The sequence below is a fragment of the Pelodiscus sinensis genome, chromosome 9, assembly GCF_052426305.1.
Source record: "Pelodiscus sinensis isolate ZL-2025 chromosome 9, ASM5242630v1, whole genome shotgun sequence".
Taxonomy (NCBI): domain Eukaryota; kingdom Metazoa; phylum Chordata; order Testudines; family Trionychidae; genus Pelodiscus; species Pelodiscus sinensis.
Genome location: NC_143060.1, coordinates 42,831,416 through 42,848,213, shown reverse-complemented (window position 1 = coordinate 42,848,213; position 16,798 = coordinate 42,831,416). Strand labels below are relative to the sequence as shown.

Here is a 16,798-nt window from a genome sequence, read left to right as displayed (position 1 = left end):
AAAATTGCCAAACCGTTTGCACATATTTTCTCTAAAATCAACTTTTTTTTAGCAGAACTACAGTGTCACGTGATCACAAAGGTGATGTTGCTTCCAAATAGAAGGGTGTATAATACATTGATAGTTGTGTTTGGTCTTTTTATTTTTCTCTATGTAAATAAAATTTGTGCAAATATTTTCTCATGATTTTGATTAGAACACAGATTTAAACCCCTAAAGCCAAGGGGCTTTAGGACCTTGTCAAACACACAAATCAACAAATAAAAACACAGCACAAGTTTGAACCAAACCTTAAAACATATTGTGTGTTTCATTAAAAATGGCATGTACCAATCTGCAATTCCATGATAGATCATGTTCACATATGAGTAGATACTAGAAGTACTGGCAACATCTGGAATGATGAATTGGTGATGTTTTTACTGGTAGTCAAAGTACAAGTACATGACACTCAAGATGTAAGCACAGACATTTTGAAGTCAATGAGCCATGTTTTGACATTGTTTTGAATCAAGGGATGTTTTGTGCAAAAATCAATGGCAGGAGATGATATGGTACATGGATGGTACTTGCATGTAATGTTCCATGAGAGAACAATGACTGAGAAAAAGTACTTTTTCATTCTTTGAAAACAAATGTATTATGTGAGAGAGTTGCTTAACATTTTGTTAAGAGTCCATGTAAAGGCCTATAGTAATGAACACAGCACAAGGGGTTAATTACCTCACTTGCTAAAGCCAGGTTAAATATACCAAGTAGCTAGACTGCATCTTAATCTAAGAAGCACCTTCATCTGGTTATTTTCTAATCCCTTGTAGCTTTCTGTGAACTTTAATAATAAATTAAGTTATAAATCATGCAGTTGTTGCAATCCCAAATATAAATATTTAATGAAAATCAAACCCCATCTCACATCAACTCAATATCGTTACATTAACTGTGGATGAGATTTTCAAAAGTACAATGAGCAATTAGTGATCCAACTGCCATAGACTATAAATGGGAGGCATGTTCCCTGTTGACCTTGATGCCTTTGAAAAGCTCCTTCTTTCCGACCACGTCATGTTGTCATATTAGAGTTTTGGAGTGTTTCTAATGGCTCAGAGCTTTAAGCAAAAGGGGCAAGTTTCCAAAGAACTCAGCCTCCATTTTTTTTTTTTTGGTGCAGATGGTCTTGGCATATGCATGAATGGCAGATGTAAAGCAAAGCACCCTTTCCTCTAAATATCTAATTTCTACCTACAATCAGTTTATTAGAAGCACAGATCCTCAAATGTGTGCCTGTATTTTACAAACAACCGAACTCTTTGAAAATCTGTTCCAAAATATTTCAGTTTTAAGTGAAATTATCCACAGAGTAATACAGGGCTCAGTCAGTGTTGTAGTGTCATGGTAACGTACCACAGAGATACAAATTAGTGATCTTCAGTTTCATGCTACAGAGACAGCACAGTCAGTTGCTATGAGAAGGGATTGCAAGACTTTACCATACAGACAAACTTTTGGGAAAGTCAGAACTACATTGTCTGATCTAGGAAGAGCCACATCTAACACTTGATAGCTAGAATTAGTGTAAGCAAAAGACTGAAAAAAATTAAGGGAGCTGGAACATAACAGAGAAGTTCAATCTGTGAGGCGCTGAAAAAGTTTTAAAGGTTATGGCTTGCTGAAGTAATAGACTGGATGTTAGCATAAAACTGTAGGAATATGTTAAATGGAGAATTATGTTAATCATTCAGGCTGTGTCTTCACTGGCACCCTTTTCCGTAAAAGGGATGCTAATGAGACACTTCGGAATTGCAAATGCCACAGGGGATTTAAATATCCCCCGCGGCATTTGCATGAACATGGCTGCCACTTTTTTCCAGCTCGGGGTTTTGCCGGAGAAAAGCGCCAGTCTAGACGGGATCTTGCGAAAAATAAACCCTTTTCCACAAGTTCCCTTATTCCTCCTTTCAAGTAGATATTTAAATCCCCCGCAGCATTTGCAATTCTGAAGTGTCTCATTAGCATCCCTTTTACGGAAAAGGGTGCCAATGTAGACACAGCCACATAGTTTGTCACAAATTAAATTAATTTACTATTTTTAACATATATCCAAATTCTGCTCTCAGCTACATTAGAGCAATCTGGAGTCACTCTGTTGAATTCAATTGAATCATTTCAAATTTATGCCACGTGAGAGCCACTGATTGAACATATCAGATATTGATTTGATGGGCCTGTAAAAAAGGCAGTCAGGATGAAGTCAAGAAGTGTATTAGAAATCTCTACACTACACTTGTAACTTGGACATTTTTAAAGTTAAAAACAGATAATTAGGGACGAGCAGTGGCAAAGAGTAGAATCATTAATCACATCAATTGTACAAAACTCAGTGTTCTCTGTCCCTGGTTTATAGCTTACATTGTTCCTAGCTGCACTCTGGCATTAGTTTGTGCTATCAGTTTCTTGTTTTCTGCAACTCTGAGGACACGAACCTGGCCTCAGTACATTTTGTTGTGCTGAATCTGAAAAGAGCTCAAAAATTACATAAGTTAATTCATATGTTCCAAAGGAAAACCTGGCCATTCTTGAGATAGCTGGATAATGCTTACATGGTCACTCAGATAGTTTTCCTACTTACGGCATGGAGTCACAGGCTAGACTAAATGCTATATATAGGGAGAACAAGAAATGAAATTTGGAGAACAAGAAATGAAACTTGGACATAGCAAATAACATTCCAGTGAGAGATAGACAGGTTCCTTCATGGCTGAGTAAGAAGAGAGCCCTGAGAAAACTAGCCTGGCTGTATGGCCCAAGGAGTAGTGATCTAACTACAAAATGCAGTGGTTGGTCTGTGACAAGGTGGACCCAGTGAAATGAAATTATCTCCATAACAATCAGGGGAGGTGGGCAAATAAGTAACTCATCTGTTCTCACCTTCTTTCGTCTATCTCTGAGTTTCTCTACTCATAGGGCCACAAGTCAGCAACTGCAGCCCTTAGGTTTGTTCAATTTCCACTTCTTCCTCTGCCTCATTATGATGCAAGAGAGCATTATGGAATGGATGCAGATGAGGATACTTAGAGGAGCAAGAGGGTATTTTACAAAGGTTCCTTGCCTTCAGACACACCCCTACTATTTCTGCATCCGCAAAACTTAGAGTATGAGCATTTTCCTTCCTCCTAGTACAGTGGGTCAATCATCCCCCAAGTAATTTAGTTTAGTGTACATCTCCCTTCTGAAACTCCCATTCTCTTTAGAATCATATCCCCTGTAGTGTCATATGCCAAAAATAAGCTTATTAAAAATCCCCCTACTATACACACGCACATTCAATGTTTTAGGATCTAATCATGTAGTCTTAATGGGAAGCAAAGTCCCACTGAAAAAGTCATGGGGAATTTCATTGCTGTAAGTACCACAGGATGAGATAATTAAAGATATTCTACTGATCTCCTCCTGGGGCTTTTTCTTAAGTATTTAATATGATTGTTAGGTAAGATTTGTGTTTGTGATACACTTTTGTTGGCACTCCAGCTTTAGTTTTAAACAACAGTGTCTGTACTTTTCAGAATGTCCAGAGGTATTAGGCTTAATGTATATTTTCATTGTTTCCACTGGGCAGGTGACTGGACATGGCGCTTATGGAGAAAAAGGACAGAAGGGAGAACCAGCTGTTGTTGAACCTGTAAGTATGTGGGAAGAGATTTTCTTTTCTGAAGTGCTTTGGGATTTTCATAAGTAAGAGAAAATAGAAGTATATAAAATCATGAGTGGTGTGGAGAAAATGATTAAGGAAAAGTTATTTACTTGTTCCTATAATATAAAAACTAGGAGCCATCAAATGAAATTAATGAGCAGCAGATTTAAAACAAATAAAAGGAAGTTCTTCACACAGCACATAGTCAACCTGTGGAACTCTGTGCCTGAGGAGGTTGTGAAGGCTAGGACTATAACAGGGTACGTCTACACTACCACCCTAGTTCGAACTAGGGTGGTAATGTAGGCAACCGGAGTTGCAATGATGCCCGTGATTTGAATTTCCCGGGATTCATTTGCATATTGCCGGGCGCCGCCATTTTTAAATGTCCGCTAGTGCGGACTCCGTGCCCCACGGCTACACGCGGCACGGACTAGGTAGTTCAGATTAGGCTTCCTATTCCAAACTACCATTAATCCTCGTGGAACGAGGAACAAGGAGTAACGGTAGTTCGGAATAGGAAGCCTAATCTGAACTACCTAGTCCGTGCCTCATGTAGCCACGGGGCACGGAGTCTGCACTAGCGGACATTTAAAAATGGCGGTGCCCGGAAATATGCAAATGAAGCCCGGGAAATTCAAATCCCGGGCTTCGTTTGCAACTCCAGTTGCCTACATTACCACCTAGTTCCACAGTTCGAACGAGGGTGGTAGTGTAGACATACCCATAGAGTTTAAAAGAGAACTAGATACATTGATGGAGGTTGAGTCCATTAATGGCTATTAGCCATGACGGGGAAGGAATGGTGTCTCTAGCCTCTATTTATCAGAGGGTGGAGATGGATGGCAGGAGAGACATTGCTTGATCATTACCTGTTCGGTTCACTCCCTGTGGGGCACTACTGGCATTGGCTACTGTCGGCAGACAGGATACTGGGCAGAATGGACCTTTGGTCTGACCCAGTATGGCCATTCTTATGTTCTTATGTAATTACTTCAGTGCCAAACCATGTAACCTAACTATAGCAATTCAGAATATTATATATGATATCCCCCAGTACTATCACCAATATTATTCTGTAGACAGAAAACAGAGATAAAGAAGAGATTCACATTCACACTAATCCTTCTACCATAGACTAGGCCAGCTGTGATGTTTCTATGACAGACCTCATCTTCTCATGGACTGGGGATAAATAGCCTCAGGATCATTGGTTTTGGTTAATTTTCATCTAACTATCCCCTGCATCATGAGACCAGCTAACAAAATCCCTATATTTCTTTAATTAAATACCAGCTTCTGATGCTGTCATATGAATACCTAAAACCAGCATCATAGGGTCATGTAGCACTATCATGAGGCAACATACTGATGCTGTGCTTATTTATTCTGCATTCATATTTGTTAACATTAGCAATGGTAAGGGAACAGTAGCATAAAGAATGCCTCTCAGCTGGAGAGTAGCAGTGGGGGCCATGAAGCATCTTGTACAGTAAGGCAGATTTATGTTCTACAGTTGTAGTTTAGATGAATAGCAGAAACCCGATTTTTTTTACTGAAATATCTTGTCTTAACTTTATATGGTGGCTACAGTTTGAACCTCTGTTAACCAGGTCTCCCTGGTCTGACAACACCCATTGTCCATGGATGTTCCAGGATGAGAGGGTCATGGTGGAAGCCTGGCAGCTGGGCTGCCTGGCTCCCCTCAGGTGGGCTGCTAGGTAAACCATAGTGGGGCTGCCTGGCAGAGCCAGGAGCCTAGTGCATCACATCAGGGTTGTCTGGCTCCATGCTGCTGTATTTCAATCAATAACACAATCATGCCGACTACACCAATTCTGTCAGCTGATGGTCAGGGCAGTGCGTGTATGTGTGTGTGTTACACCCACGGAGTCCACTTTTTACCTTTACATTTCCTCAAATTACTTGCTTCGTCCTTTTAAATAAAATGTTTCTCATTCCTAGAAACTTTCCAATGTTTGTATTACTTTTCTTATTCCTTTAACTATGCCTATAGGGCTCCAAACCTTTTGCCTTCCCCTTTCACATGCTTTTTCCTTTGTATGGTCCATTCTAATTCCTGCTAAATGACTTTTTCCAATGACACAGGTTTATTTAGTATTAATTTGGTAAGGAGGGTGGGCTTTCCAATTAGCCCCCCACACCTCCTGATTCCTTTCAATAGGTAAATCCGAATGTTTATTATTGCAGTCAGCTATTACTAAATTTAAACTTTTCAGTATAGGGTTTTCATAACATCCATGCTGCAGCAAAGTCTGTGGTGTAAATAGAGTGCTCATCTTTGGACAGTCATTTTCTTTTGGGCTACTCCCGGTGGCAACTCCTTTCCCTCCAATATGGGCTTAATGATTGGGATAGGAGTGTGAAGTTTTATGGCTTGAGCTTGGGTTAGCTCCTCTGTTTCCCTTAGTGCTGTGTAGGCTGCCAGAAGCACCTTTTCATAAGGCGTGTAATTTGACTGTGACCCCTGCCATAACTTCGAGCCAAATTGTATGGGACGGCTGGGTACAGTTTCTCCTTCTTGCCATAAGGCATAGGACATCCCTGTGTTTCCCACAGTGAGGTACAAATGAAATGGGGCATTAGGGTGAGTCGGACCCATAGACTGATAAGTGTGTATCTCATTTATCAGCTGTCTCAGAGCTTCCTCTTGGGTGGGGGCCCATTCCTAGCGAGCATGCTTCTTGAGCAAATTATACGGGGAGTAGGTACCAATTAAGATTCCCCATTTTTTCAGATCTTTAATTAGTTCAGAGACCGGAGCCATAGCTTCGGCTGGAATGCCGTACTGTTTTATCTTGGTTACAGTGGAAGGCGGGAGAGCGGGGGCTAGAGCCAGCAAATTCTTAAAGCCAGATCCAAAAGCTCATTTTTTCCCATTAATTACTTTCTCCTTCCCCTCTCTAGCCTCGGGAGGAGCCATTCCTGTAGATGCTCCATGTCCTTAGTTAGGGTTCTCACCCGGGTATCTAGGTTCTGGCATTGTTTTCGCAGTTCCTCCTTCTCCCTCTGAACCCTTATCAGCTCTGTTTCTAAGTTCCAGTAGCTAGTGCAGGCTGCTTGCCACACACCCTTTAACAGCCAGGTGCAAGCGCCTTTCCCTAACATCTCTTTATCCCATTTAGGGTTGCCCCCTCCCTCTTGGGCAAACTCTTTCTCTATGCAGCTAAAATCCATGTCAATCGTGACAGGCTTCATGCTGCTGTATTTGAACCAATAACACAATCCTGCCGACTATGCCAATTCTGTCAGCCGATGGTCAGGGCAGTGTGTGTGTGTGTGTGTTACACCTGAGTCTTTAACTGCTGGGACACAAGGTCCCATCGCAGCGGGCAGCCTAGGGAAGGCTGACAGGTGCCCCAAGAAGTTTAATGTCCATGTCTTTGACTGCTAGGACCACGTCCCTTCGTGGTGGGCAGCCAATAGGCTGACAGATGCCCCAGAGTTTACAGGGAGAGCTTATTACACCTCAAATTTTGACTGCTAGGATACAGGATCCCTTTGCAGTGGGCAGCCTAGGGAAGGCTGAGAGATGCCCCTACGGATCTGTTCCCTGGAAGCGACACGATCCAAATGCCCAGCTCTGCCTGTATCTGTCCCTTATGACCAGCTGGATTTCTTTTAAATTGTGCTTGGTTCTGTTACAGCAACTGAAGGAGTCAGGTTAAAGTTTAAACATTTATAGGTTTATTAAAGAAGCTTATAAATCATATGGTTACAATGGCTATTGCTCTATTTCTTAACTGCTAGCAAATATAGATCTTAAAAATGGTTACAAAGAAAATAAAGATAGAAAATAGAAATAATGGTACCAAGTGACAACTTAATCTTTAAAGAGATTTAAATCTAGGTATACACTTAAGACAAAGGACACATCCAATTTTTACCCCCTTCTGTGCCTCTCGACTCCAGCAATTCAGGCCAGGGCCAGTCCCTCAATTCCTAGAAAAGACAAATACGAGGTGGGCATCCCTGTAGAACCTCGGGAGGCCAATCACCTAACCCGACCAGCAGATAGATGGTAGATTGACACTCAAAGTGAGTGTGCTGCTGGACCCATCTTTATACCCATAGGGGCCCATATCCTCTTTCTTATCTAAGATGCCAAATTGTGTTGGTCCATCTTTGTGATGCCAGTTCTTACAAGGGAGTTTCAACCTAATTTACACTTGCAAGAGAGATAACTAAATTGTAAGTACTGGACATTCTTTACTGGGCAGGAGACTCCTGCCCCCAGACGAGTGTATGTTCGTATCAATATGGGTTTCAGTCAAGGGCACTCCTTTGCAGCCTCTTAGTCAGCAATTGATGTATCTCTGTTTACAGCCATCCAGGGTCACAGCAGCCAGCATATCCGGGCCTTCTGTCAAGGCTTCAAAGACTATGCTGATTTTACTGCTCTATCTATGTCCTGTGCGCTCCAGGCAAGCAAAGATGGATGTTACAGGGGGAGGGAGAGGATTCCTGTCTGGCTACACTGGTGGGGCCAGAAGCCCAGCGCATTACAGCAGGGCTACCCAGCATGGCCAGGAGCCCGCTGCACTACAGAGGGGTTGCCTGGTGAGGCCAGGAGCTTGGCACACAAGGAGCTAAGCTGGAGCTGGGCTGCCTGACTTAGCAAGGGGAACTGGCAGGACAATGGAGGTGGTGGCGTGGAGGGGTGGGGCAGCCAGCCAGGAGGCCGGTGGCAGGTCCAAGAGGAACCAATAGCAGGCAGGCCTGATATGACTTCCCCTGGTCCAGAAAAATCCCTCATCCTGGACCAATCAGGCCCTGAGGGTGCTGGACCAACAAGGTCCAACCTGTAATAGATTATTTTATCCTCTGGAAATCTGAATGGCTCTCCAAATATGCATTGGACTGGAGTACAAAGAAATGTGGTAATTTAAATTAAGTTTTAATGGGAGCTTGTATCACAAAACTATCACAGAATTTAGTGTTTCTAGAAGTCATTGATCACAAAATGTAAAATCTGGTAACAGAGAATGAGTAGTAAGTCAAGAATCAAACACAACAACATATGGTAAAGCTCAGAGTGCATTAGTTCACAGAATATCTGGTTCTTATAAATTACTGTCATCCCCCACAGCTACATACAAATTCTTCACCAGTATTTTTAAAAATCAGTTCTGAGTAAAGCTGTGTAAAGCATACCATGATAAAAACCCCTTCCCCATCAATATGCTAAAAGGAAGCTTCTGAAGCAAACCCATTATTTTTAAAGCTTCTAGTGTGATAATTGAGACTACATCAATATTCCATTTTGAATTTCTTCTTGGAGGAAAATCCCCAGAGAAGCTGTTAGATGCCAAAAGCATGGTTTCAGGAGACAGTTGGGGTGTGTGTATGTATGCATATAGCCTCATAAGTATATGTGTGTATGCATGCAGATAACATCATGGAACAAGAAATTCAGGATCTTCAAGACCTGAAAGTCTTCCCAACTTTTAAAGTTCGAGAATTATAAGTTACAGTTCAGCTCTTTCCTAATTGCACTAAATAACCTTGGAAGCCATCAGCAAAACTGTACTTGAATAAAATGAAACAAAAACAGAGTAGTGTTAAATCAGCATGTATGAGTTACTATTGTGCCTATTCTGCTAATAGTTTTCCTTGAAAATTGATAACACAGAAAATGTGACATTGCCAGAGTAATGTAGGAAACCTCTATGCAACTTTTGTATATACTTCAATGGATGCACTGAAAAGTACAAAATATGGTCCCTGAGAGAAAATATTAACCTTAGAAGTTATGAAGAAAGAGCTTGTTATGCTTTGATGAGAACAAACAGATGGTTATGGAACATAAGGATTATAATGTCATAAAGCTCCTTGCTAATTTTATTGTGACTGTAATTTATTTTTTGCTTTTTTATGTTTTCTCAAAAAGATAATAATCTGGTGTCATTTTTTCTGTAGGGGATGCTTGTTGAAGGGCCAGTGGGACCAGCAGGACCTCCTGTAAGTCTCATTTCTCATTTTTGTTGTTTTACATTTCATGATAGTGCATTCAGTTGTGGGTCCATGGTGCTTCAGTACATATGAAATGATATATTTAAAACCAGAGGCATCATTTCTCACATGTAGAATGTACTCAACACAGTAGAATAGGTCAAGATTTACAATCTCAGCTCAAGTGTTTTCAGTGAGAGCCCCTGGGGTGGAATTCTGCCTTTTTATTTGGAGATTATTTGGAGATAATCATTTATGGGTCTTGAACGTATGTTTAATAAACAAAAGCTGAACACACCACTGCAAACAGTCATTTACCATAAACATTTTGTTTTTTCAAAGGGTCTCACAGGTCCCCCAGGTTTACAAGGTCCCACTGGTCCCCCGGGTGACTCTGGTGAGAGGGTAAGTCAAAATATTGATTATGTAGTTTATTAGTGATATAATTTGCACTAACCATTGTAAGAGTTCACGGAACTAATTCTGAGCTAGTGTATATTAATGTAGCTCAAGTGAACTTCCTGGAGCTGCACCAGTTTATACCAGCTGGAGATCTGGTCAAAAATGAAAAACCAGCAGAAAGAATAAATGTGTGTCTCATGCATTTCTAGGAGTAAAAATTCTATCTAACCCCAGTTTCACTGTTTTATTTAGGTAGGAATTTGTTTAAAATGTAATAAAATAATAATAAAAATCCAGTTAAACATCTCTGCTATAAATCTGAGTAAGATTTTTAAAAAATGTTAGAACAATAAATCATTCAAATGAAAGGATAAATAAAGGTGATGATATATAATAATAAAATCTGAATTGAAATGATGGAAACAATGGGTACTGTCTGTCTAAGCTATGCTGGACATACTGAGATCTTAGGTGTGGCCATGCTTAAAATATATGAAATGCAGCCATTACCTAGTCTTCATTGTTCTCACAGGCCTTTTGTATAATTTTAAAACAGAGTAAATGCATTCAGTTTAGGAAAATTTTCTATTGCAATAGACATGAGATAAATGTCACTCTGCTTTACTAGTGACAGTTTAGTGAAATGTTTAGTATGTTCGTGAAATACTTCTGTCTGGGAGACACTGAGAATACAGCAACTATGCACTGTATAATTTGACTTAAAAATCAAACCAAACACTCCAAATGTAGAAAATGGACTAGAATAAACATTTTTTCCTCAATCTTTATTCTTATAGATTTAATAATTCCATATATCCTTATGGTTAAAATTGATAAAGTAACACAGAAAGTTAAGGTTATTTCAATGACACTGCTTGAGCTGGTATTCTTTTTTGCTTGTAAAGTTATAAGTGATCAGTAAAATTCTACATGAAACAGCACTCACAGTAAAGACATCAAGGTCATCATTCTGCATTAAGATCTATCCTTGTAAAGCCCTAATAATTTCCCTAGAATTCTATGTGAGTGCAGGGATGTGTACTAGCAGATCCCAATGCTGCCTCAAAGAAAGCTTACTCCTTTAGCATTACAAAGTGACTCATTCAGAAATGTAGCTTATGCAATTTAGGAGGAGTTTTTTGTTTTTGTTTTTTACTTGTCTGCTTTTTTTTCTAGATAGATAAAAATCTGGCTATTGCTGTAATTGTTCTTGTATCTCAAAGCTTTTAGTTCAGATTAAAAATCTTTGATAAGCAATGTTCTAAAAAATTAACATAGAAACAAAGTTCATTGTTTGATTTAAAAATATTGTATATGGTTCACACAGAGTTTACATACAATAACAATTAATGCCTGTCTTAATTACTATGTAATTTTTTCAGCTATAGTCTACCCAAAATATATGAATATTTTTTCAATGATCTGGGAAGTGAGAAGACAGTCTCATTCCATTATTAACATAATTTTACATTGAAGTAAAAATAAGACCTGACAACAGGTGCTAAATATACTAAAGGACATTTTTAAAACTTGATTTAAACTCAGAACTAATAAAGGGATTTATTTAAAGCCTTAGACACAGAGGGTATGTCTACACTAGCCCCCTAGTTTGACCTAGGGTGGCTAATATAGGCATTTGAACTTGCAAATGAAGCCCTGGATTTAAATATCCCTGGCTTCATTTGCATGTTCCCGGGAGGGCGCCATTTTTAAATCCCCTTAGTTCGAACTGACTGCCCGCGGTGACACACGGCAATCAGAAGTTAATCTGAACTAAGTCCACTGCAAAGAGGTGTAACAGTTAATCCGAACTAAGGACTTAGTTCGGATTAACTTCTGACTGCCGCGTGTAGCCACGGGCAGTCAGTTCAAACTAAGGGGATTTTAAAATGGCACCCGCCTGGGAACATGCAAATGAAGCCTGGTATGTTTAAATCCCGGGCTTCATTTGCAAGTTCGAATGCTTACATTAGCCGTCCTAGTTCGAACTAGGGAGCTAGTGTAGACATACCCAGAGTGATTAATTATTTACAGTTTTGCAGCATCTAAGAGCCCTTGTCCTGGACCCGAGTTCTGTGATGCTTGTTGCTGTACAAACTCAGAATGCAAAAGCAGATTGTGTCCCAAAGTGCTTAAAATCTATGTAAAAATAAATACTGTAATGTTGAGAAGGATACACTGAATTACTTATACATAATAAAGAAGGTGAATGCCTAAATTCAGTGCAAAATTTAAGTCACACTTAAAAATGGAATGATGACCGGTGCTTTCATAAGTAATTATAGCTCACTATTGCTAGTATCATCTCTGGATCAATCAAAAAGAAAAATGATCTCTTGCTTCTCCTTTTTAGATACGTCTCCCCAAAACCCACTTATTTATATACCCTTTTTACACTGATTCAGACTCCCACACTGACCCTCTGCTTTTTTAAACACATGAAATGTATTCACAAGGTACAAGAATGAATACACGTGACCCTGTAATAAGAAAGATGTGTTTAATTAATCTCCATTCCCTTTTGATTTCACAGGGACCAGCAGGGCGTCCTGGGCTTCCAGGTGCTGATGGTTTACCTGGTCCACCAGGTACCATGTTAATGTTGCCGGTAAGTCCTGGGGGGGTTATAGAGTTGTCAGACCTGTGTTAAATCATGGGTTTTCCTTCCAAAGAAGAAGAAGAATTAAAAAGATAAAATAAATCTCCTGTCCTCCAGCAGGCTCTGTCTTTGGCATGAGACGAACAATAGATTTTCTGTGTGTGACCATTTGTGATCCTTCAAGATCACTTACTAATTTCACACAAGAAGAAAAATTGCTAGCCCGGGCTTTCCCAGCCAAATTTAAACGTGGGTGATTGGACTATGCTTGCTCAAATACCTTTGTAATTTTCAATTGTTAATTATATTATTCTCCACCACTTTCTTCAGGCTTGCTGATGGGAGGGGTGGAGCAAAGAGAACACTTGCCCCAGGGCCTAAAGATTCAAAAGGGCCCAGGGTGGTTGCCAGCAGTGCTACCGCATTAGCAGTGGTACATGGAGCCCTGAGGCCTTTAAATAGCCATTGAAAGCCTCATACACTCTCCAGGCAGAGCTGCGGGATGACTTCCCCTGGTCCTGCCTCTCCTGCCAGATGTCCTGCCCCTTCCAGAGAGCATGGAGCTGGGCCTCCGCCACCTTGCCCAGGGGCCCGGCAAGGCTGTTGGTTCCTTTGCCCGTCTTAAATTATTTGGTTGTGGCACTCCTGAAAGCCAAATCCACTACATGCTTCCTACATTCATGTCTCATTGACTTAGTATGCTCAGCACCTTTTAAGGTTAGTCTTTCCTGTGTGCACCTATTCAAACCTGTCCTGCTCCCACTGGAGCCCATAGCAAAATGCCACAGGATTCAGGAGGAGAGGGAACTAACCCAAAGCTAGTAGAGTATCATGGCATGAGGGACAATATATAAGTGTAAATCATTATAATGTGCAGCACCTACCATCACAGGAATTAGTAAAGAGACTGCAGCTACAGTGAAATACAGTTAGCAAGATGTGATGGATAGAAGTGTTTACTGGTTGTAGTTGCTGCTGTACTGCTGGATATTTGGGAACTACATTACCAGTTAGTAAGAATGAATGAAGAAAGCTTGGGGAAATTTTATTTTCTATTTGGAGAAAAATCAACGAAAGGCTACTAAGGGGTTGGTGTTTTTGAGCTGGCACCCATAATATAGTTCTGCTAATATATCAGTATTAGAGCTAATAGAATGATGGAAACATTTATTCAGTAATATTTATTTGATAAAAATGCCATTATTCCCCATGAATATTATTCACGAATTCTTCTCCCAAGTCTAGTCCATATTCCAAGAAGAGTACTTCATATTTTTAACAATGCTCTACTAGGAGTGGCAAGCATGGAATAAACCAGCTATACACAACCTGCTCAGACACTTTTGGGTCTTTCTGGGCACCTCTCTCTGCATCTTTCAGTCTGTGTAAATGTGGCCCTGAGTGACTTGCCAAGGCCACATCAAATGGCTGTTTTAGGGCAAAGAACTGAAATCAACCATGGACTGCATTATTCAATTGACAATCTATAGTAAAAATTTTAGAGAAATCTCTCAGGGTACGTCTACACTAGCCCCCTAAATTGATCTAGGGAGGCTAATGAGGGTGACCGAAATTGCAAATCAAGCCCGGGATTTAAGTATCCCGCACTTGATTTGCATGTTCCCGGCCGGCCGCCATTTTAGAAATTGACTAGCCTGAAGTAACTGCCCGCATCTACACGCAGCAGTGAAACGGGAGTCCGATTTAAAGCCCTTACTTGAATTAGCTGGTATTCCTCCTGCAATGAGGTTTACCGGCTAATTCGATTTAGGGGTTTTAAATCGGAATCCCATTTCACTGCCGTGCGTAGACGCAGGCAGTTACTTCAGGCTAGTAAATTTCTAAAATGATGACTGGCCAGGAACATTCAAATCAAGCTTGGGATATTTAAATCCTGAGCTCGTTTTGCAATTGCAGTAGCCATCATTAGCCTTCCTAGATCGATCTAGGGGGCTAGTGTAGACGTACCCTCAGTGTTTCTGTACCACTGGCACGCACACATATCCGTCACCTTGCCAGGAACAGTTGGTATTCTGGTATAGACCAGCTTTTGTTTTCATCATTGTGGTATCTAAGCCTCTTCTGAAAACAGATATTAAAAATCTCATGGCCTGTCTACCAATGGTCCCACCACTGGTAGGATCAGTGAAGCTGCACCAATAATGGGAGTTTTCTTAAAAAATTATCCTTTGTCTAAAAAGCTTAACCAAAAAAGCAAGTTGCAATAGTTACAATATGTATTTTTTTACATTTGTTTGCTCCACCTCTTCCTACTATAAAGGGGACTTCTAAATATTAAGAGTAATGCCAGTTTTTATTAACCATGTTTTAGCGCTTTTCATTGCAAAGATAGCTTTGAATACATAAATCAGTCATTGAAGCTGAAAACATGTCACTGCAATCATCCTAAACATCATAAGTTGTTCATGATCTGCACTATAGTCCCTCAGTTTTTGGAAGTTTCACAAATAAATTTGCATGTGAGAGGATCCACCCAGGACATTTGTCACCCTCACTGCTGATTGTCACATGCTCCTTCCCATCTACTTCCTGCACCTTCACCAGCTACAGTACTAAGCAGCTAGTGTATCCTCATAATATAATGGTTCTGCTCAACAGTACAAGAAACATCCTGGTCTAGTGGACGAAGCAGAGGAAAAACAAGGCAGTCTTGCATTCTAATCCTTGTAGTGACAGTGACTGTCACAAGGACTTAAATCATTTAATGTCAGTTTCTCCATCTGTCATCTCATTTTATACAATGTACTAATTTAGGCAGCTCTAACTTTATTATTAATTAATTATGATTATTAGTATAGATTTTGACAACTCCACATGAACCCCTGACGTGAAGAGGGGGGACTTCACTTCTGCAACAGGGAGTTGGGGCATACAGGCAGATGCTTGATGATCTTTTTCAAATGATAAATCATAAAAGATCAGTTCATTGTGTAGATGCCTAAAGAATCAGCTTGCTGATGATTCTACAAACCATCCCCCCTGCATAACGATGTGATTGCAGTGGACAGAAATAATTTCTGTTTGGAAAAAGGCAGCAGCAAAAATTGTTCGATGACCAGGCTAAAACTGTTAAAATTGGCTCTGTGAAGAAGGCAATTTTCAACTGAAGTTGGAGGAAGTCACAAGTTGACAGAAGATAGAATTGATATGGTCCCACATTTTGACACCACAGAGTAATTTGATCAGAACACTGAGAACGCACTAAATTTGTAAAATTGAGAACACTGAAATGAACTATTTCCCACTAAAGATTTATATCTTCTGTAGACATTTTAGAATGATTAGGCTGCATTACCTTTTCTCTATATGTTATGTGATGTACAGATTCAATTGTCACTATCTAACTAGCTAAGAATATTTGAGTTCTTGTTCAAAAGCCTTGTTTCCATCCATTTAATTTGAGACCTTAGGAAAGGGCACACAATATTCCACAATGAGATTTGATAACCATTTTCACATCAAAGCTTGGTATCAATTCAGTTGCATTTTTCCTACTATTAACTAAAGTGGCGTTCACTTTTGCTACATGATACTAATTGACTTTGGTAACATTTCATTGTTAGTACAATTTGGCATAAAATAGGAATTCATTCTGGTTCCCCATTTGGCATTTAAATGGCCCATTGTGTACAAAAAGATTCCAGTGAAATCAACAGAAAATTTCCATTTTATTTATTTGGGAACATGACTGGGCTCATATTCTGTTATTGATAACTTAATATCCCTTCTGAACTCTTATCCCTTCTTATTTTGCACTCTGTCAACTTTAAAGGACTGACACCAATTTAAAAGTGGAGTAGAGAATCTGGCCCAATTCCGTAAGCAGCGCTTTCTGTAGTAAGAGTAAACAACAGGTATATTTAACTTGCTTAATTGTGAATTCTTTTTTTTTTTTGGCTTGATATTTGTAGTTCCGCTTTGGTGGAGATGGTGAGAAGGGCCCAACAATCTCAGCTCAAGAAGCTCAAGCGCAAGCTATTCTTCAACAGGCTAGGGTAAGAAGGTTAAACCAAAATAAAAGCAAAGCTGTAAATACAGAGAAGATTTATATTACTGGTTATCATATATATAAAGGGAGAAGGAAAGAAAATGAGAGAGTTGTGGGTGATACAGAC

General features: G+C 40.0%; 1 protein-coding gene across 7 annotated transcripts in view; it reads left to right on the top strand.

Annotated features, from left to right (window-relative positions):
* The window catches only part of COL11A1 (collagen type XI alpha 1 chain), a 262,532-nt gene that overhangs the window by 88,841 nt on the left and 156,893 nt on the right, over window positions 1–16,798 (top strand). For all 7 annotated transcript variants that reach the window (XM_075936624.2, XM_014571895.4, XM_075936623.2 and 4 more), the window contains 5 exons: window positions 3,614–3,676; window positions 9,629–9,670; window positions 10,004–10,066; window positions 12,597–12,671; window positions 16,595–16,678. In XM_075936624.2, coding sequence (XP_075792739.2) covers window positions 3,614–3,676; window positions 9,629–9,670; window positions 10,004–10,066; window positions 12,597–12,671; window positions 16,595–16,678 — 327 coding nt within the window. The remainder of the gene's footprint in view (window positions 1–3,613; window positions 3,677–9,628; window positions 9,671–10,003; window positions 10,067–12,596; window positions 12,672–16,594; window positions 16,679–16,798) is intronic.